We start from the raw sequence: 22,853 nt of genomic DNA, 5'->3' as shown, positions 1-22,853 counted from the left end.
GGAGCTCTGACTGCCCATGGGTCCTGTCCCCATGCAGCAGCAGCAGCAGCTCTGACTGCCCATGGGTCCCGTCCCCATGCTATTCCACAGTATTCTCTAAATAAAAAGAGCACTACTGCCAGATCTTGAGAGTCCAAGAAATCTTCCTTTCGACTCCTCGGCTCACCGACCCCGCATCACAAGCACAACATTTAAGAAAGTGAAGAGTGGAGCCGGAAATTGGGAGAAAATATTTCCACATTATACATCTGATAAAGGACTTATATTCAGAATATATAAAGAATTCTCAAAACTCAACAGTAGTAAAATAACCGTCTAATTACTTTTTGGGGTCATGGAAATTTCTAAAAATTGGATTGAGGTGATGGTGGCGCAACTCTATAAACTTACTAAATGTCATTGAGTTGTACACTAACTACTCTTAAATGTTCTGTGTAATTTATGACGATAAAGCTGTTAAAATTCATTGTTCTTCTATACTACAAAATTTATGAGGTATTAATTTTTTTTAAAGGCACCAATTATAACTGCAAAATCATAAACTACATAGATTAAAAGTAAATGGAGGGGCTGGCCCCGTGGCCGAGTGGTTAAGTTCGCGCGCTGCGCTGCAGATGGCCCAGTGTTTCGTTGGTTCGAATCCTGGGCGCGGACATGGCACTGCTCATCAGGCCACGCTGAGGCAGCGTCCCACATGCCACAACTAGAAGGACCCACAATGAAGAATATACAACTATGTACTGGGGGGCTTTGGGGAGAAAAAGGAAAAATAAAATCTTTAAAAAAAAAAAAAGTAAATGGAGATGTCTGGGACATACAAGAAAAAAGGTGCAGCAAATCTTGGAGTGAGAATTAAGAATTTGGTAAATGAGAGGATCATAATATAAACTGAACATAATTCAAGATTTTAGGTTTTCCAAGTAAACCCCACTTTACTGCATACCTTTTATGACTCTAGTTACCATCCTACTAGTTCACCCATGATATTATTATAGCCACTTAATTATATATAGATATACATAAAGTTTTGTAATATGGAAATATGTTTATAATGATAAATTAAGTGACAAAATTAGACTACACCTTTTTTCCCCACTTTTATTGAGATGTAATTGACATAGATTATGCCTATTTTTAATAAACTTTTTATTGGGGGGAAATTTTAGATATACACAAGAGTCACAAGGTACTACAAAGAGTTCACATATCCTTCATTAGACTTCCCCGCGTGTGAACATTTTACAAAACCATGGTATGTTTGTCAAAGTGAGAAATTAACATTGGTACAATACTCAAACTACAGATTCTATTTGGATTTCACAAGTTTTTCCACTACTGTCCTTGTTCTGTCCCAGGATACAATATTACATTTAGACATCACGTTTCCTTCAGTTTCTCCACTGCGTGACCATTCCTCAGTCTTTTCTTTTTTTCATGTCCTCAATTATTTTGAGGAGGACTGATCAGGTATTTTGTATATTGTCCATCTTTTGGGTTGGTCTAAGTTTGCCTTGTTAAATAGGGGTTATGTAGTTTGGAAAAGATACATCAGAATTGAAGTCCTTTTCTCATCACGTCATATCTAGGGGTACAAAATATCAAAATGATTTAAGATGGATCTCCTGGTAAAGATAATGTTTGCCAGGTTTCTCCACTGAAAACAGCAAAAACAAGTCTGACCAAAGAGAGCCATCCTACAGGGCTCACATCAACAGATTTCAAGACTCATAAGCCTGTAGGAGTATTGGTATTGTTAGTATTGGCGAAAGGATAAACCATAGGTCAATGGAACAGAATAGAGATCCCAGAAAAACACCCATACAAGTCAAATATATTCAACTGTGTGCTAAAGGTATAAAGGTTATTCAATGAAGAAAGGATAGACTTTTCAACAAGTGATGATGGAACACAGAGGTCCACAGGCAAAAAAAAAAAAAAAAAGGAATCTCAACAGATTCATCACACAAATCACATATCCGATAGAGAACATAGAAAGAATTCTTAAAAGTCAACAATAAGAAAACCCAATTTTAAAAATGGCAAAGCCCTTGAACAGAAACTTAAACAGTGGCAAATAATCATATGAAAAAAAGATCAACATTATTTGTTATTGGGGAATTGCAAATTAAAACTGCAATGTGATACAAGTACCCAGATATTAGAAATACTGAAACACAAAAAAAACTGAAAACGTGAAATCCTGGGGATAAGGTGGAGTAACAGGAACTCTTATTATTTGCAAGAGACAATGCAGAAAAGTACAGCCATGTTAGAAGATAGGCGGGTTCTTGGATGTATCTTTATACAGATGATCCCAATTTTTAGGAAGATAGTCTAAAAAATTTTTTTAATGAAATGGTTTTCACTGAGGATTAGAATTTAGGAAAACGGTTGTTTTTACTTCTGTCAAACAAACCTGAAAGGAAATATCCAAGAGTAAATTTTGTTGTGAGATGCACAAAAATTCTATATTCACAGACACACCACTTGGTCATGATGAACTACTATGATTTTTGTGGAGATGATGAGAAGAGTGGATGTAGGAGACACATTTTTAATAGGAACCTTGAGAAAAGACTTTTACTTGAAAGACTGAAAAGAAATGTTTCCAGCATCCAAAGGTCAAGCCTCAAATCACCCACTAGCCTGGGGCTGTGGGTCTCAAAACTTCCAGATTCCTTTGCTCTCAAGCACAGACAAACACTACATGCACCAAACAACACCGACTTCAAATTCAATCTGAAATTTACCACAGAAACTCTCGTCCAGTGACACTCCTCCTCCTACCCCAGGTTTCTCCTTGTCATGAGCCCCGTTAAATCGCTAACCTAGACAAGAAGCAGTGTTCATTGGTACACACCTTCCACTCAGTTTTCAATCACCAAGTGTTGTAGAGTTAATATTTAGACCCTAAGGCCTGGCCATGGGACCTTAAGTCCTTAATCTCTTCAGACTAAGTTTTAACCAAGGTCCCTACACTAATGCCCAGATTCCTCAGGGACTGAACCCAAATAAATCCCCAAACAAAATGTTCACATGCATTCCTGCATCACCAACCCCACAGGCCCCTCACTTGGAATCCGGACCCAGAATCAGACTCACCAGATCTTCAGCCTCTGAAGACGCCACTGGCAGCTGCCAAAGGCTGAACCCAGGTCCAGCCACTTCCAATTCCGGTGCTCTCCCACCAGTCCCTCCTTGCCTGTCACTAGGGATGCTGAGGGGATGGGAGCAGTGTGTCTGGTGAGGGCTGGGGTCATTCCCAGGAGTCTGAGTTCTGGCCTTGCAGGGGTTCTATGAGGTCACACAGCACCATTACCTCATTGAGCAGTATTCTGATGTTTCTGACGGGAGTGGCCATAACGGCTGCGAGGACTCTGCCCCTTGAAGAAATGGAAATGTCTTGTGGGCACCCCAGTGCGTTCCTCTCTGGAAGAGATGGTCACAGGCACAGAGCTTACTATTTTTCAGAGGCTAGAACCCATCCGAGGCCAATATGGTGTGGGATGCATTCTAATCATCGATTTGGGCAAAATGGAAAGTCAACGGTGCTCTTGAGTCTTAGGCAGGAACACCTTGGATGTGGCCAGTTTGCATGAAGTCTGATGTCCATATGCAGAGAAGACCTCAGAGAGCTTCTGGCTGGATCTTAGGTTGAATTTACTTGAGGTCTGTATTGCAAACATCTATAGTTCAGTCTTCTTCCTGTATTTCTCCTTTACTCTCATGCTACTGCCACACTTGAAACTGGTGGCCAGATAGCCATTAACGATTCTTCTTAAAAGTCATGTAGATAAGCAATATATTATCAGACGCCCACTAGGTTGCTTATAGATATCTCTGATACTTGGGTCACCATGGTACGGGTGCTTAAGTTATTTGTTAGGAACCGAGAGTCAACTCTTTGTCCAGTTGAGGCCAGTTAAGACCACTGACCCATTAACTGGGTCTGTACAAATGTTCAACAGCTGAGCCTTTGATGTCAAGGGGCTGAAAACTTGACCCTCAGTCATGCTAATACCACCATTTTGTGAATATGCATCCTATGAAGAGCCATGAAGCTTGACTATACCTGCATAGATCATCTATTACCTCACTTCTCCCTACCTCCAATCATCTTTCTCCACACTTCAGACCACCCTGCCCCTTCACCCTATAAATATCCCTAATCTCCATTTTTGGGGAGGTGGATTTGAGACTTGTCCTCCTGTCTTCTCGCTTGCCTGCCTTGTGAATAAACCTTTTCTCTGCTGCAAACTCATTTTGGTGACTGGTATACTGTGCAGCAGGCAAAACAAGCCTAGTTCAGTAACACACTCACAACACTTCTGACACTTCTGGTCACCCAATGTGGTGGGGTGTGGAAGGTTCCCTACACTAAGCAATTCTCCAGACATCAGCTGGATGTCCTACAATTTAACTCAATTTTAACACTATCTTTCTAGTGATAGTCAGACCCCACAAGTTAAGGTCTCAGTCCCATAAACTGCTCCCACCCGACTTCAGATGCCAATTACAAGTGTTAGGTCCCCAGGTTACCTAAAACTTCTGTCCTACTTGGCTACAAGTAGGAGGTTCCCATGACCCCGTCCTTGGGTTTAATTCATTTGCTAGCCCAGCTCACAGAACTCAGTGAAACACTTACTTTTACCAGTTTATTAAAGGATAAAGGATACAGATGATTAGCCAGATGAAGAGATACATAGGGTGAGGTCTGGAAGGGTCTCAAAGCACAGGAGTTTCTGTGACTGTGGAGTTGGGGTGTATTACCCTCCCCATACGTGAGTGTGTTCATCCACCTGGAAGCTCTCTGAACTCCGTACTATTGAGATTTTATGGAGGCACCTTCACATAGGAATGATCAATTATTAACTCCATTTCCAGCCCCTCTTCCCTCTCTGTAGAGTGGCAGATGGGGCTGAAAATTGCAAGCTTCTAATCACAGCTTGATCTTTCTGGTGGCCAGCCTCATCCAGAAGCCACCCAGAGCCCAACCAGAGTCACCTCAATAGGACAAAAGATGCTCCTAGTGCTCTTATTACTTAGGAAATTACAAGGGTGTCAGGAGCTCTGTGCAAGGAACTAGAGGCAGAGACTAACATATATATTTTCTACTCATCTCACAAGGTCAAACACCCAATCTCAAAAAGGTACATGCTAAATGATTCCATTTTTCTAATATTCCACAAATGACAAAATTGTAGATACATAAAGATCTGCGATGCCAAGGGTTAGGGTCAGGGAAAAAGATGTGACCATGAAGGGGGAGCATGAGGGAATTTGTGTTCTGAATTTTTACGGTGGTTTTAGTTATGTGAACCTATATATGTGATAGTTTCCTAAAACTATATATAAAAATCAAACAAAAGTGAGTACATGTTAAAACTGGTACAATCCAAATAAATCCTGTACTTTACAGCACTGAAATAATTTCACTTTATTTTATTTGATAATGAACTATGGTTATGTGAGGTTTTACCTTTGGGAGTAGCTGACTGAAGGAAATTAGGAAATCTCTGGAATATTTCAGTTTCTGTGATTCTAAACTTACTTCAAAATTTAAAGTTATATTAATTTTATAAGCCAGTTGATGCTATTCTAAACTTTGTTATACACATCCAAATATGTGGAGTTACGCTTATGAAATGAATATATTCAGTTTCATTTTGAAGTACTTTAAGTATTCTGAAATAACACAAACTTCAAACCAAAGAAACACAAGTTAATTTTATAATGAAATAGACACAGAACACTCCTGCATTGTATACATTAAAATTTAATCCATGATGAGAGTAACTGCCACTATTTAAAATTTATAAAACCAATGACAAGGCCACTATAAATACAGCTGAAGGTATCTTGTCCCCAATTGCTTGTGAGGTGTATTATCTAAGTTTAGACTTGTGACAAAATGCTGTCATTCACCATTTCTCCAAGATTTCTTTCCTTTGTTAAGTTGTCTGATATTTTCCTAAACTCCACCACATTGAATGTGTTCATAAGATATTTCTATATGGATTTCCTGGAAAATGATGAGGCAATATATATTACTGTAAACTCTGCCATATTAATTGCCAAAGGAATGTATTTCTCTACTGTGAACCCACATCTATTGAGGTGTCACTTCTAGGCAAAGGCTTTCCCACAATTATATCTCTACAAATTAGAAATATTCATTCATGATTGATTGATGATCACAGATGATAGGGTCTACTTCCCCTGAAGGCATTCCTAGTCTATCACTTTCATAGGATTTATCTCAGCATACACTTTTTAGACATAGGTCCTAAAATATTTTCATCAAGGCTGATTGTATCTGAGTTGTTTTCTAAGTTTTTTCAACATAAAATATGAGGTAACTGATCACTAAAGACAAGACCACATTCTTTGCATTGTTATTCTTCATTGCATACTGTTATCTCGAGGGCCTACAACTGGCAACAGGCTTTCCCAAAGTGACTACCTGTGAATTCTCTTATGTTTAACAAGGATTGACAAGTGGGCAAAAGCTTTCCCACAATCACTGCATCGATAGGGCCTCTCTCCAGTATGTTTCCTTTGATGAACATTGAGCCCTGACTTTGTAGTGAAGGCTTTCCCACAGTCACTGCACTCATATGGTTTCTCTCCCGTGTGAATTCTCTGATGGGTAATGAGGTCATTTTTGCGCAAAGAGAATTTCCCACATTCAGTACATGCAAAGGAAGTCTTTCCTGTGTGAAATCTCTGATGTTGAATTAGGCAAGTCTTCTTCCTAAAGGCTTTACCACAGTCATTGCATTTGTATGGTTTCTCTCCAGTATGAGTTTGCTGATGTACACCTAGAGTACTCTTCATGGTGAAGCCCTTTCCACACTCATTGCATATATACGGTTTCTCTCCAGTATGAGTTCGCAGATGTGCAATGAGCATGCTTTTCCCAGTTAAGCCTTTCCCACATTCATTGCATACATAGGGTTTCTCTCCTGTATGGGTGCGCCGATGTACATTAAGATGACTCTTCTCTGTGAAGCCTTTTCCACATTCACTGCATATATAGGGTTTCTCTCCTGTATGAGTTCGCTGATGTCCAATCAACCGAATCTTTGCTGGAAAGCCTTTCCCACATTCACTACATACATAGGGTTTCTCTCCTGTATGAGTTCGTTGATGGACAATCAGGCGGCTCTTTACCGTGAAGCCTTTCCCACAATCACTGCATATATATGGTTTCTCTGCAGTATGAGTTCGCTGATGGACAATGAGATCACTCTTCATGGTGAAGCCTTTTCCACAAACACTACATACATAGGGTTTCTCTCCTGTATGTGTTCGTTGATGTCTGATGAGAGGGCTCTTCAAGGTGAAGCCTTTTCCACATTCATTGCATATGTAGGGTTTCTCTCCAGTATGAGTTCGCTGATGTACGATGAGACAGTGCTTCATTGAAAAGGCTTTTCCACATTCACTGCATGTATACAGTTTCTCTTCTGTATGAGTTTGCTGATGTGTAATAAGACTGTTCTTCAAGGTGAAACCTTTCCCACATTCACTGCATATAAAGGGTTTCTCACCAGTATGAGTTCGATGATGTGCAATAAGACGCCTCTTCTCAATGAAGCCTTTTCCACATTCACTGCATATATAAGGTTTCTCTCCTGTATGAGTTTTCTGATGTGTAGTGAGACTAAACTTTGTAGAGAAGGCTTTCCCACATAGACTGCATCCATGGGGTTTCTCTCCTGTATGAGTTCGCTGATGATAAATGAGCCGACACTTTTTGATGAATGCTTTCCCACATTCACTACATGTATAAGGCTTCTCTCCCATGTGACTTTTCTGATGTGTATTGAACTGTGATTTCTTGAGGAAGGTTTTGTCACATTCAGTGCATTCATAATATTTCACTCCTGTATGAATTCTCTGATGTTCAGCTAGCCTGGATTTTCTGGAGAATGCTTTCCCACACATACTACACCCATGAGGTTTCTCTCTAGTGTGAACTCGCTGATGATCAATGAGCTGAGACATCTTGAGGAAGGCTTTCCCACATTCATTGCATACATGGGCTTTCTCTATGTTGTGAGCTCTCTGCTGCTTAATGACCTGGGACTTATTCTTGATAGGTTTTGCACTTACAGGGAATTTAATTTCTGTACAAAATTGTTCACGGTTAGCATGGAGAAGAGATTTCCCATCTCCATTACACTCAACAGAGTTCTTTAAGTTACAGCTTCTGTTCTGGTTTTCAAAACTTAAATTTGATTTTAAAGTTTTTTCATGTAAGTCAAACATAGCACGTTTTTGCTTTAACAGGAAAGGACTTTCACTCCAATTAACAATATCTGCAAACATATTATGTTCGCAGCATTGTTCCACACTCTTCTGAATGCTTCGATTTTGCAAGTGATGCTGCAGAGGATCATCAACTTTCCTGATTTCTAGAAAAGAAGAGAACAATGAATCAATCTGTAATCTCTCGTAATCTTATTCTGGAAAAAAACTTGTCTCAAAAAAATGCTTTCATGTGAAGTAACTAATTAGTGGCAATCTTATGTGTGGTGTAAGAAATATATTTGGGGGCTAGCCCAGTGGCACAGTAGTTAAGTTTGTGTGCTCTGCTTCACCAGCCTGGGATTCAAAGGTTCAGATCCCAGGCAGGGACCTACACCACTCATCAAGCTATGCTGTGGGGTGACCCACAAACAAAACAGAGGAAGACTGGCACAGACGTTAGTGCAGGGACAACCTTCCTCAAGCAAAAAGAGGAGGATTAGCAACAGATGTTAGCTCAGGGCCAATTCCTCACCGAAAAAAAAAACTATATATATATTTGGTCTTGGCAGAGTTCCTAAAACCCGTGTAATTTCCTAAGTGATAGGAGTATCTTTTGTCATTCATAGCAAGCCCTTCCAATCACACCTGAATTTATGCTAATAAGGTGACTTAGCATAGGGCTCCTACATAGCCTCAGGAGGGGGCCAGTCACCAGAAAGACCAAGTGATTAGAAGGTTGGAAATTTCAGCCCTACCTACCAACCTCTGGGAAAGGAGGGAGGTCCTAGAGATTAAAGCTCTATAAAAACTCTGAACCATTTGATCAGCTTCTGGGTTGGTGAACACATCCATGTGCTGGCAGGATGGTACACCCCAGTTCTATGGGGATCAAAGCTCTTGCATTCAGGAATCCTTCAGACCTTGCCCTATGTAACTCTTCATCTGATTATTCCTCTATATCCTATATAATATTCTTTATAATAAACTGATAAACATAAGTAAATGTTTCTCTGAGTTCTCTGAGCCACTCTAGCAAATTAATTGAACCCAAGGACGGGGTCGTGGGAACCTCTGATTTACAACCAGCTGGTCAGAAGCACAGGTAATAATCTGGACTTGGGACTGACATCTGAAGTAGCGGCAATCTTATGGCACCAAACCCGAAACTTGTAGTATCTGACATATTTCCAGGTAGCTAGTGTCAGAAGTGAGCTAAACGTGTAGGAACCCCAGGTTTTGTTGCAGTTATAGACAACCTAAGCAGAGAAATAAAGTAGGCAATTGCAGTGTATAAAACATAGTTAAAGGAGCAACGGAGACATAAGAGGTGAAGGAAATCAGGATATATGTAAGGAAAAGACAAGTCACTGATGGGCTCAATGGGAGAAGCAGGAAGAAGTTAATGAAAGTGAGGACTCAAGGATTACTCCAGGAAGTATATGGCTTGAGCCACTGGGAGGGTGGAATGCCTCTTAATGAAATGAAGATTACTGAAGTCCAGAATGAGGGGGAAAGCTAGCGTGCACTGTGAAACAAAGTTTAAGATGATTATTACATATCCAAGTACAAACATGAAGAAACTGGTTGAACATATAAATCTTAGAAAAGGTCTTATCTGAAAACAGCAATGTTGGATATCATCAACCTATATAAATTATTCAAAGAAAGAGTACTGGGTGAGACTGTGTTTGGACACACGTATAAGAAAAGGTGAAGGCACAAGGGCCAAGACTCCAGTCATTCCAACATGTGGAGTTTTGGAATTCAAGAAGCCCACAGAAGAAAACCAAACGTTGAGTATTGTGATCAGACCCAGGTGTAGAGAACAAATACTGTGGTGAGTAAGCAAGTGGATCCTCAGCATCTGATTTCAAGATAAGTGTGACAGACTATTGAGAATTATCATATTCCAAAAACTGGCCATTCTTCTGCATTCCGCAGACCATCATGAACCTAACTCTTCCAAAGCACTAATCTCAAAGCTAGACAAAACCTTCTGGAATCAAGACTCCAACCAATAGTCTAGTTGAAACATACTCTCCTGTGTTCCCACATACAGAGGGAATGGCGATACACAATAACATGTTAACTCAGCGGCTTGGGTTACTCCATCCCTCCACATTCCACAGAAAGGACTGGTTCTGACAGATCACTGGGAGATAACCTCTGAGTCCTTGGAATATCCTGTCTGAAAAGAGTGTCTTTTTATACCTGATGTCTTAGGCCATATCATATAGTTTACACTAACAATGTCATTTATGGTAGATACCTGTTTTTGTACGCCTGGGGCTTTGGAGAACACTAACATTTTGACTCTAAGGGGCTAGAGGGACCAGGTTTAGGTGAGCTTCCCTGGTTGGCAATACTTCACACTTGTCAAACATTGTGGCTAGGAAAATTCAGCCCTGTTCACGTGACTCTGCCAGTGGAGGATGACTGGAAGTTTGTGTCTAGTTTCTCTTGGATTCTTTCCTATGCATTTTTTAACTTTGATAATTTTAATCTCTATTGTTTTACTATCATAAATTATAACCCTGACTATAACAGTACTACAATATTGTGATTTATAAAAATACATATTTGGTCATTCAGATGACCAAAACATATTTCTCATATATATGTGGTCTTCAGCCACAGTTCCCAGCTCACAGCTCTCCAAACCCTTGGAGTTTCTAGTTTATGTTGATGAAGGTGACTTTTGGACCCCACCCAAGGGCAGAGACTGGTTGCCATGTGATCAGAAGGTTGGAACTTTCAGTCCCACCCCAATTTCCAGGGAGGGGTTGGGAGTGGGGCTTGAGGTTGAATCAATTGCCAACGGCCAATGACTTGGTCAATCATGACTATGTAATGAAGCCTCCATAAAAACCCAAAAGGACAGCTTGTTGGCCCATTTTTCAAAGAGCTTCCATGTTGGGGAACCAGAACACTTCCATGTGCCACTGTGCCAGGTCCCAAGCTCCATGAGGACAGAAGCTCCTTTGTTCAGGACCCAGTCCTATGTATCTGTTCATCTGGCTGTTGATTTGTATGTTTTAATATCTTTTGTAATAAATTGGTAATTTAGTGAGTAAACGGGTGGTCTTGAGTTCTGTGAATCGTTCTAGCAAATTAATTGAACCCGAGGAGTGGCTCATGGGAACCCTCAGTTTGTATCCAGTTGGTCAGAAACATAGGTAACAACCTGGCCTTACAATGGGCATCAGAAATGGAAGGCAGTGTGGACAGATTTTTGGGACCCCTCTTCCTCTTGTAACAGGTGAATCTAGCAAGCAAACTGCACAGGCTTTAAGTCAGGACAGTAACATCCATGCAGGACTGTGGAGCAGCTGTGCAGGCCATCTTCAGCCCACGCTAAAATGACCTTGCAACCCCACACCTCATGACTGAAGACGTGAGCTGGAGAAATCAACAACAGGAAAAGAGAAAGCGTACCTCCCTCCTACATCCACAGCTGCATTTCTTAGAGATTTAGGGAATAAATAACGACCCTGTCCTTGCCTCCCTCCACACATAGATAATATCAGCTTCTCCGAACTTCTTTGACATATAACTAAGGAATTCTTGTTTATGTTACTTTTAATGTATAATCTAGAGAAGAACCAGATGTACCCTATCCTTTCGTAACAGATATGAAATCTAGTCGTAAAGGTTTTCTCTTTTCCTCTTCCCCGCATGTGCGCTGTTTTGTGAAAGAGACATAAGCTGCTCTTAAAGTCACACGTCTCAGAGCAGTTCCATCGGAGCCCTCTGCTGAACTGTTTTCCTGGGGTGTGAACTCCTCATGCTAATTATTGAATAAACTCCGTCACTAATATCACCTAGACTCTTTATTTCAGTCGACAGCAGTCTTGTGGGACTGAGCCCTTTACCTGTGGAATCCGATTCTGTCTCTGGGTAGACACTGTCAATTGAGTTGAATTCTCAGACACACTGGTGGTGTCCAAGACCTGCTTCTTGGTGTGGAGGAAGCCTCCACACAAACACGTTGGAATTGGGTCCAGGAACCCAAAAGAAGTACACGCCCCTGCCTGATAATGTCTACCTTCTATATAGTAGGCAAAGTGATCCATTAAAAATTAGTTATATAACGCCACTCCTCTACTTAAAACTCCCTACTGGTTTCTCAACTCATCTGGAATGAAATCAAGGTCTTGAATGCCCTTGACAGGCAATATGTGACCTATGTACCAGAATCTCCAGCTACGACCCCATTGTCCTTATCTCCAGTCATGTTCCCTCTTGCTCATTACACTCTCTCCACACAAGCTTCCTAGAAGTTCCTCAAACACATTCCAGATTCAGGTCTTTGAACTTCCCGTCATCTCACATTTGGAGAATTCCAAGGAGCTTACTCACATCCCTCATCCACATGCTCGGAGGCACCTTATCAAAGAGCCTTCCCCATTCCTAAAAGCACAGTTCTGGGACTCAACACCCACTGTTCCAGCGGCTGCTTTAATTTTCCTTACCGCAGCTTTTGCCCTAAGATGTGTTATTTACATACGTTTATTATTGATCATATAGTACTTCCACTGAGAATGAAATGAGGAAACATACATATAAAACGTTCCAAAATAGACTGTGGTGATGGTTGCACAACTATGTGAATACACTAAAAACCAGTGAATTATATACTTGAAACGGGAAATTGTACGGTATGTGAATTAAATCTAAATAAAATCAGTAAACAATATGATGTGAAAACAAAAGCATTAAGAAAATAAACACAGTGATGAAATCTAAGAACTAAAGGAAAATCTGAATTAGCAAAACTATGAAGGAAGTAATTTGAAACAAACATGAGTTACGACCTAGTTTTAGCATGCGGCATGTTAATAAGATCTTTTCTAGTTAATCAAATGAAACAGTAGAGACCAGAAGACAGCTCAGCACCCAGGGAACGATCAAGGTAACGCCAGGATGGCTAGAATCAAATACGTGTATGCTGAGAGAGAATCTAAATTTCAAAAATGATGGAGGGAAGATGACTCCTGTTCTCACAAAATGGGAAGTCAGAGGCCAGCCACCATGAAGAAGAGTAAAATACACAGAAATACAGTGTACATTAGACAATACGAAGGGAGAAGTCAATTTGGCAGTATCTTTCAGGGAACAGAAAGAGGTTAACTCATGAGAATGGAGGAAACTTTTAAGACATGAGAACCAAGAAGAAAACGAAAAGTATGGAGAACTGGGAGGTAGGCAGGGGGAGGAAGAGGGGACCAATGAATTTCACATGAATGCACCGAGAAAACCAGGTCATCGCGGGGACACGGCATCCAAGGTGGGGCTGGATGTTAAGGAGTGAAATCATTATTTCCTAACAGGGCAGGAAGAAGGTACAGTAGGAAAAAAAAAGTGATGAATTCAGAGTTCTCTTTCCAGAGACACCTGGAAAGCAGAACTTCATAGCAAGAGAGGCAGAGACACTGTGACAGTGGACAAAAAAGAGGAAGGGTTGAAAATCCTAGGAAGAAGATAGTTATGCAAACAAAACCAAGATGTATATAAAATAAACAGGGCTCAGATCTCAGAAGAGAAAAAAGGGGTATATTTTCCACTAAACGTCTACAAAGAAAAAGAGTTCCCATATGGAAAGATACATGGAGGGGCTGCTGACATTTCCCCAGAGACTGTCACAGCTCTGACATCTTCTCTGACTAGCTTATGACTTCCACAGCTGCCCATCTTGCTGGTTCTCACCCACTCACCTGGACAGGTTTGACTGGGGGTTTCATCTTCTCCTGTCCACAGTTCTTCTCCTCGTTCCAACTTGAAGAGCGCATCTGGTTTGCTGGCTTGATACCCTGCTCATGAAAAATGATAGAAGATTTAGACTTATCGAATTGGGCTGGGACATGTCAAGAAGGGCTAATTGTTACATTTTAGGGAATAACCAGGTTTCACGTCTGTAACATCAAAGTTTTTCTCTTAGGAGAGAGGACATTAGATCCTCTTGTCTAGGACAAGAGAAGGATCTGAGAACCTGCCATTTCAGAGTAGTGCAGTTATTCTAAAGAGTTAAACAAATGAAAAAGAAAAAGCCACCGACTGGGGACCCTCTGAATGACACAGGGGAGCGGTCCTCACCCAGTGACACCAGGTTTCTGTAGCTCTCCAACATCACCTCCCGGTACAGGTCCTTCTGAGCAGGGGCCAGGAGCTGCCACTCCTCCCAGGTGAACTCCACAGCCACATCGTCAAATGTCAGGGATTCCTGTCACAACACGGTCGTGTTTAATGAAGTGATGTTCTTTTGGTGATGTGGAAAAAACATAAAGGAAATTATTCTGCTTATTTTCGACACAGAGGAAATTGGTGGGGCTTTTTTCTTAACACATTGTGATAGAATAAGAATTCTAGTAAAATGTCACTGCGCAGTCTTCCATTCATTCAACACAGCTGAAAATTCAAGAAGTTTCTGTAATATGTACCATTAAATCCTCTTGCTAATGTAAGAACATCTGCAATCTGTATAAATTTGAGCATCTATCCACCAATACTGAACTATAAGTTACTTATAGGTGGATGAATAATACAAATTCCTAAATTCACTGTGAGCATTCGAGCCAGTACCAAAACCAGTAACAGAGAGACTCCAGATGCTAGAATCACAAGACAAGACACACTATTTTCAATGGTTAATATACTAAACAAAATAAAAGAAACTATAAAATATGTATGAAGCACAAAAAATTATTAGATGATTAAGGAAATTTGTAAAAGAAATTATTCTTTAAAGAATATATTTATGGAAACATATGTACATAGACAAATGCCTATGTATGTGTGTAGATCATGAGGCGGGGTTAACACCACATTAGACACAATGAAGAAACAGCTGTAGGAAACATGTTTTTACATTTAGGAGAAGTAAGGTCAGTTAAGGACACCACCCACCACATCACCTCTATGAAGAACCATCAAAGACCTATGTGAACTTCAGCCCTATGTGCCGTGACACATTAACATCCCTCGAAGAACCGGTCTGCTTTCTCCTCATGGCTGATGTCTATATTATGATACAATAATAAACGTATATTTAGTCTTCATCCTTGGTTCCTGGCACAAGAGCTCCTAAAGTTTTTGGAATTTCCTAATCGATAACGGTGCGAGTGGCATCTTGTGTTATTCATAACAGCCTTTCAACCATATCTGAGTTTCTATTAACGCATGACTCTGGGGTGGGCCCCTAGACACCCAAGTCTGAGGGCTGGTTGCTAGGGAACCAACCTTGTGATTACAGGGTTGGAACTTTCAGCCCCACTCCAGCCCTCTCGGGATGGGAGAAGGACTGGAGATTGAGTTAATCAACACTGACCAAGGATTTAATCAATCACACCTACGTAATCAAACCTCCATAAAAAACTCTAAGCCACGGGGCTCAGAGAGCTTCCAGGTTGGTTAACAAATCTAGGTGCTGGAAGGGTGGTTTGCCTGGAGAGGGCATGGAAGGTCTGTGCCCCTTCTCCCACACCCTGCCCTACACATCTCTTCCATTTGGCTTTCCTAAGTTGTGTCCTTTATAATAAACAGGTAAATTTAAGTAAAGTGTTTTCCTGAGTTATGTGAGCCATTATAGTAAATTACCAAACCTGAGGAAGGGATTGTGGGCACCTCAGATTTGTAGCCATGTCACAAGTATGGGTACCTTGGGCACTCAATACTTGGCATCTGAAATGAAGGCAGTCGTGCGGGACTGAGCACTTCCATTTATGGAGTAACTCCGGGTGGTTACTGTCAAAATTGAATCAAATTGTAGACATTCAGTTGGTATCTGGAGGGTTGGACAACTGGTTGTTGGTGTGGAATAAACCCCACACATTTGGTGTCAGAAGTGTTGGAAGTAGAAACAGATCATAGTAACGCCTATCATGTAACTTACGATTCTCTTGTGACGTCTGTCCGAGATATTTGATGCACACTGACAGCTAATGTCACCCACAGGGTCTTGCACAGTCACATATTATATTCCAAGAGGAATCACGTAGTATGAATCCCATGAATGATATATTTTTGATCCTACTTTGCTCAGACTCTTCCAGATCCTGCTAGTTTCAATTTAAACTTTTCTATTTAATTACACTGATTTTTACAGGCTCTACAAATCCATTGGGGAATAAAGGAAAGATGAAAAGAAACCAAAAGTCACCTGGGACTGGATCATTTTCTTCCGATTTTGCGAAATGGCTGCTAACTGGGAAGCTCTGTGTTCAGCTCTGCTGGATCAGCTCTGAATTTCTGTTCAAAAATCTCAGTCTCCAGTCAAGGGTGTCCCCAGAAATGATGACACTGAGGTCTTGGAATCTCCTCCTCCTTCTTTCCCTTGATCCCTCTTGTTCCTAGGGAGTGGCACCTGTGGGCTGAAGAGCAAATTACTCGAGTGGCACATTCTCTTCACGCCCAGCTGTTGTCACTTTTGCTGTGCACTCACCTTAAAAGAGGGCCCCCAAAGAGCTATCTGTCCTTTTATTAAGTACTCCAGAAGCTCTTCCATCTGGGCCAATAAAACATAACATTCAGAATGTGGGAGGTACACATTTCTTCTGCAAAGTGGAAGTTACTTGACTGTGAAAGGGAACACGGAAGGAGAACCAGCAGAGCATGATGCCCCGGCGGCAGGGAATCCTCACGTGGATCAATTTTACAAAAGAGGACATACAGGGAGTTAAGACGGACATAGTTTTTCTTTTATACCATGTGTGTCCATGTGCCTCTTCCAAAGTCTTTGTGCATCCCAGGATGCCTACACTTCAATATGAGGAATATCACACTAAGCAAATAATAGGCACTGTCTTATTTAATTTCTTACTACCATCCACTCGATCCTCTGGAGAGTATTGTTAGTCCAAAACCATAAAGGATACTCCGCAAAAAATGTCCTTTAGGAATAAAACTGAAATAAAGACATGTTATTATTATTATTTAAAAACCTGAGAGAATTCTTCATCAGAAGACCTGTATGACAGCAAATGCGACTGTTCTTCAGGCAAAAGGAAAGGATCCTCCAATGTCAGCAGAGGAGCAAGGAGGAGTGAGAGGAACAAAACTGGTGAATAAGAGTTAAGTCTAAAGGAGTACCCACGTGAAAAATAATAACGATCACATCAGGAGGTTTTAAAAACATAAAAGAGTTAAAATATACCACGATAGCATACAAATTAGGAGGCCGGTAAATGAAAAAGTGTTCTAAGATATTTGTATAGATAGAGAAGATTAAAAAAGTACTAATTACCATAATACTTTGACAAATAAAGGTTATGTTATTTGTAATCCCTATGTTAAGAGTAAAACTAATAGTTTTTAAAAATAAACATAATTTCCATGTTAAGATAGGGAAAATGTAGTGCATATGGTTTCTGTGGCAATTACTCAACTTTATCACTGTAGCTTAAAAGCAGCCAAATTAAAAAAACAAAACAAAACCAAACAGGGTTGCCTAGGTTCCAATAAAACTTTATTAACAACACCTGGACTGGGCCAGATTGAGTCCATGCGATCTGGTTGCCCAACTCTGAATTAGAGCAGAAAAGCCATATGATCATCTAAATCAAGGGTCAGTAACAGAGTGTCCAGGGCCTGGACCACCCATTTTTGTAAACAAAGTTTAATGGCAACACAGCCAGATCCCTTCTGTGACTACTGTCGCAGGTTGTTTGCATACTACAACACAAGATGCCCCTCTCATCTTGTGAGAATTCGGGTCTGGAAACATTACTCAGTGCAATGCGGTTTGGAAAAAGAATCAAAGACAACTTTTGAATATACGAAGAGGCAAATTATCAGTATTTGCCTAATATGTCTGTGTACCTCTTCCGTCAGGTGGCTGGTGACAAAGTTTAAGTAGAAAACTCTTATCATATCCTAAAGGACACACAGATCCAGTGTCAGTGTTAAAGAGCAGAACATCCCATGTGAATAATTTAACATTTGATGGAAAACAGCCAGTGAAAGAATCACGGGTAACTTCAAACTCCATTTCTAGGAATTTCTGAAAAGGAAATATTGGCAAAAGAGTGACATTTGACAGGTCATTTTAACTTTCTGCATTGTCTTTTATCTAAGTGCACTCAAGTTTTAAATCAGAAAAGTGTCAGCATTCTACATTTAAAAAAAAATTGCTCTTGCTAGGTCATTAATGTAAGTTCACGATTTTAAAAATTTTCATTACTAAAAAAGGAGAGAGAGGGAAACATGGAGAAAGGCAGGGAGAGAGAAAACAAGTTACAGCCACAAACTGTCTAAACACAAAACCAGAAACATGGAGCAACAAGCAGCCCTTTCCACTCAGATACATCACGTCCCTGCCATCCATTTCACTATTTTCGGTATTTTACTTCACTTAAGCTTCAAAATAACCCTGAGGGAGAGATTTTCAACTTCTCTTTTTGCTAACAAGGAAACAGACACAGGTCACACAAATGGCATTACGAGCAACGGGCGGAATCTGGATTGAAAAACCAAATTCGTTTCTTTCTACTTTACACCAGGCCAAAATTATTTGTAAATAAGGTCTTTGTTCTTGAAGTAAACAAAGGAAACAAGTAAGAAGCTATGAGTAGAACTTTACAGGATCGCAGAAATAAAGAAATGATAGAGAGGTCTGCAACTTACTTTGAAATGCACCAAAACCAACAACAACAAAAGACTAATTTACATACAAACAGAGGGATACAGAGAGAGAGAGAGATCAGCAGTAGAGACGGTTTAGTACTATCTTAATGGTAAAATCTAGGTGCTAGGTATATGGGTATTTACTCTAAAATTCTTTTATTATTTTTGTAGTTTTGAAAATTTTCAATAAATGCAACAAAATCTGAGGTGAAGAGAAAAATATAGCATTATAAATTTAGTAAAGGGGCCGGCCCAGTGGTGCAGTGGTTAAGTTTGCACATTCCGCTTTGGCAGCCCAGGGTTCCGACACAGCACCGCTTGACAAGCCATGCTGTGGTAGGTGTCCCACATATAAAGTAGAGGAAGATGGGCACGGATGATAGCTCAGGTCCAGTCTTCCTCAGCAAAAAGAGGAGGATTGGCAGCAGATGTTAGCTCAGAGTTAATCTTCCTCACTAAAAAAAAAAAATTCGTAAAGTGATCAAATATAAAACAAATATCAAAAGTTAATTGCTTTTTTATGTTATAGGAAATTATAAGGAAAAGGGAGTTAGAAATTAACAGGTTTATAATTACAATAAAAATAAATAGTCTAGACTGGAGGTGAAAGGTAGGGGGAAAAAATCCATGGACAAGTGCATAATCATAAAATGTTCCTAAAAATGATAGCTAAATATTTTAAACATTTCATCTCTATATAAATGCATACACTTAATATGAATGCACTTATTAAAAATAATTTGTAATTGTTTACTACATGAAATAAAGTAAAAGAGAAAATCATAGTACCGTTTATCTGAATTATGAATATTCAGCACATAAAATAAAAGCCTAACATTGAAGTATACTAAAACTTTGACAAGGACTGTCCCTTGGGAACAGAACTTACAGTGACACAGATGTCATTTTACTTGTGTCAGACAGAACCTGAAAAGAAACATCCGAGAGGAATGTGCGGGAATCTTGTAGGCAAAGGATAAAAGCTCCATCTTAAATATAAAACATACTAATACTAGATATGCTGGATCACTCACCTCGTCAAAAAACGTTCATTTCTGAGAGTTCAAGAGTAAGTGGTGATGTTGGGTGGCAAAGAAGATTTAAAAACTAGCGGTGAAGGAGAGACGTGAACCTAAAAGGCAGAAGAGGAACGTTAAGGTACATCAAGTCTATTCCAGCAGCCAAGGTACCCGGGCTCCCAAGGTATCCGCCCACACACACATCGGTACCCCAGATGCCTACTACCACCACCCGGGTTAATCCCACAGACCGCCGGACATTAACTCCCAAACAGTTTCTCCATCATTTAGCCCCAAACAAAAGCCGAACCATACACAGCGTTCCAATGACAAACACCACTCTCCAGATCCACCTTCCAGATCACTGAGCCCTACAGACAGTAAACGGTAAGGACCCCAAAATGTGCTCTCGGGACTAAGTCGTTGATCTCTGGAGATCTTTAAGCACTAAGCACAGGAGCACCTCCTGACTGAGGCCGGAGGGACCCCAATCACACACACCCTATTACGCACCCCTTAGGGCTCCCTGCAAAAGAACACCCCATGCACCTTAACCTCCCGCTGGAACTCCTCATGCACCACCCGCCGCGGACGCCGGCAGACCCTCCCTCACCACTGTCCACGCAGACACCGGCCACTGACCTGATTTCCTCTACGCACCCTCGCGACCCGCCGGCGGTGAACTTACTTAGCTGAACTTGGTCCGCTTCGCTCACCATCGCCGTACGGTGGCCCACGAGGGTCTGAGGCACGTCTGCAGAGAAGACACCTCTGGATTTCAGAGTTGTCCTCAGAGGTAACATGGCCGCGCCCTCGCAGCGGCCCCTGGGGGCGGCCATCTTTGAATCTCGGCCGTACGGGGGCAAAGAGGCCGGTTTTGCGCTCCTGAGCAGGGATGGCTGGGACGATGGGAGGTCACCGAAACTGTCCCATTTCTTGTCAACTGCACCCTTGATGAAAACGGACATAATGTGCATAAGCTCGAGCTTACACAAAACAAAAACGGTGCGGGTCAAATCCCTTTCAGCGAACTGACTGCAAAATTAAAATGGCAGCGACATTTACCCACTTTGTACGCAAGTCAGGAAACGGCCCAGTGGGCGCACCCATCTTACAGGAAGTGGAGGTCTCCGTACAGCACAGAACCCGCTCTTGGGAAAGTGCGAAGCGAAGATTCCTGCCTTGGTCGAGTTTCTAGCAGAAATTGGCTCTAAGCGACTTTTGAACAGAGAACAGGGTTTGGAGAAGCTCTGACCGTACAGGGATCGCGGTCATAGACTAGGAAATAAAAACAGCTGAAAGGCCTCAAAGTTATGTTTGGGGCGAGTCGTGGGGAAAAGGCCAGTAGAGGCCAATAAAGGCCCAAACAGGTCATTGCCCAGTGCAAAGGGCGGAACCTATGACGGAGGCGGAGCTTTCCCTTTGGACCCACGTGGGTCCAAAAAGGCAGGCAGGGCTCTGCAGACCCGTGGCCAGAAATTAGGGAAATATGACACTTTCCAGGAGAACAAAAGATTGTGTAAAAAGAGAAAGTAATCGTGTTATACTACCTGTGTCAGTTGCGAATAGCTTCAAAAAGTCATAGGTATGTAAACTATAAATATGGATCCAACTCAACCTGTCAAATATATTGGAAGGAGAGGAAATGTCTTTGTGTGCGATATCGATATAGATATGTGCATAGAGAAAGAGAAACCGCCAAACTGTTTTAAAGAATCAATGTACCATTTTCCATTCCTGGCATCAATAATATGAGAGATCCACTTTCCCTGCATTCTCTCTAGCATTACAGAGATTTTAAAAGGAATAAGAAAAACAACCTAATTTTTTAGTAGCTAAATAATTAATAAACAGGCCACTTATTGTTTTAAATAGCAAATACTCATTTTTTAAAATAAGTGCAAAGTAAATATGAAACAAGAATGTTTTAACCCTTGAGATTCATAAAGATTAAATGATGGATAATATTCAGAGTGGTAAGGCCATGGGATAAAGGCATTCTATCTACGCCTAAGTCTTATTTTTCTCATCTGTGCAGTAGATAGCAGTGTTGTCCACCACATAGAGCTTTGAATGAAGATGTTATCATCAAGCTTAATATGATTTTAAGTTAAAAAAATGCACACTACTTTTAATAAATACTCGGCATTACATTTGGTCTTTTTTCCGGGGACAGGATTGAGTCTAGACTATATAAATTAGTACAATGTTTTTGGAGTGCAATCTGCAATTCCCCAATTTAAACTTTTCCTTCTGTTTGAGATGCCAATCAATTTTGAGGATTCAGTAGAAATTATCTTTGTGAGAACATGACCAGGGATATTATGAACTATGTTCACTGCAGCATTATTTACAATAGCTATGACATGGAAACAACCTGAGTGTCCACTGGTGGATGAATAAATAAAATGTGGTTTGTATACACACACACACACACACACACACACACACACAATGGAATATTATTCAGTCACAAAAAGGGAAATCCTGCCATTTGTGACTCATGGCTGGACCTTGAGGGCAGTTTGCTAAGTGAAATAAGTCAGAGAAAGACAAACAGCATATCTCACTTATATGTGAAAAAACTGAAGTCATATGTGAAAAAGCTGAACTCTAAAAAAAAAAAAAAAAAAAGGCCGAACTCATAGATATTGAGAACAGATTGGTGGTTGCCAGAGTTAGGGGGGTGGGGAGGTGGGCAAAATGAGTGAAGGTGCTCAAAAGGTCCAAACTTCCAGTTATAAGATAAGCAAGTCCAAAAGTAACCACCATAATAATAAAGTGTTGAACATCATTAGACATCAGGAAAATGCAAGTTAAGCTCAAGATCAGATACTACTACGTACCCAATAAAATGGTTAATGTAAAATAGAATGACAACACCAAGTGAGGATGAAGAGCAACTGACTCTCATATGTTGTCGGTAGAATGGCTAAAATAAAATATACTGAAAGTACCAAG

At 40.7% G+C, this 22,853-nt stretch overlaps 1 protein-coding gene across 13 annotated transcripts in view; it reads right to left on the bottom strand.

Annotated features, from left to right (window-relative positions):
- LOC106825281 (zinc finger protein 615) overlaps window positions 1-20,710 on the bottom strand; it is a 54,377-nt gene extending 33,667 nt beyond the window's left edge. The window contains exons 1-8 of one of the 13 annotated variants that reach the window (XM_070499467.1): window positions 20,535-20,655; window positions 19,908-20,005; window positions 16,412-16,622; window positions 15,160-15,271; window positions 14,350-14,476; window positions 13,971-14,066; window positions 6,464-8,420; window positions 3,815-3,819 (exon numbers count right to left, since the gene is read on the bottom strand). In XM_070499467.1, the coding sequence (XP_070355568.1) occupies window positions 3,815-3,819; window positions 6,464-8,420; window positions 13,971-14,066; window positions 14,350-14,476; window positions 15,160-15,183 (2,209 nt within the window). In that variant the 5' untranslated portion in view covers window positions 15,184-15,271; window positions 16,412-16,622; window positions 19,908-20,005; window positions 20,535-20,655. Of the gene's footprint in view, window positions 1-3,814; window positions 3,820-5,955; window positions 8,421-13,970; window positions 14,067-14,349; window positions 14,513-15,159; window positions 15,272-16,411; window positions 16,623-16,693; window positions 16,757-19,907; window positions 20,006-20,441 lie in introns of those variants that run through there. The other 12 variants (XM_070499457.1, XM_070499454.1, XM_070499459.1 and 9 more) reach the window with 12 other exon arrangements.
- Between the last annotated feature and the right edge of the window lie 2,143 nt (window positions 20,711-22,853).

This window comes from Equus asinus, chromosome 26 (assembly GCF_041296235.1).
Source record: "Equus asinus isolate D_3611 breed Donkey chromosome 26, EquAss-T2T_v2, whole genome shotgun sequence".
NCBI lineage: Eukaryota > Metazoa > Chordata > Mammalia > Perissodactyla > Equidae > Equus > Equus asinus.
This window is presented reverse-complemented; position numbering and strand designations above follow the sequence as displayed.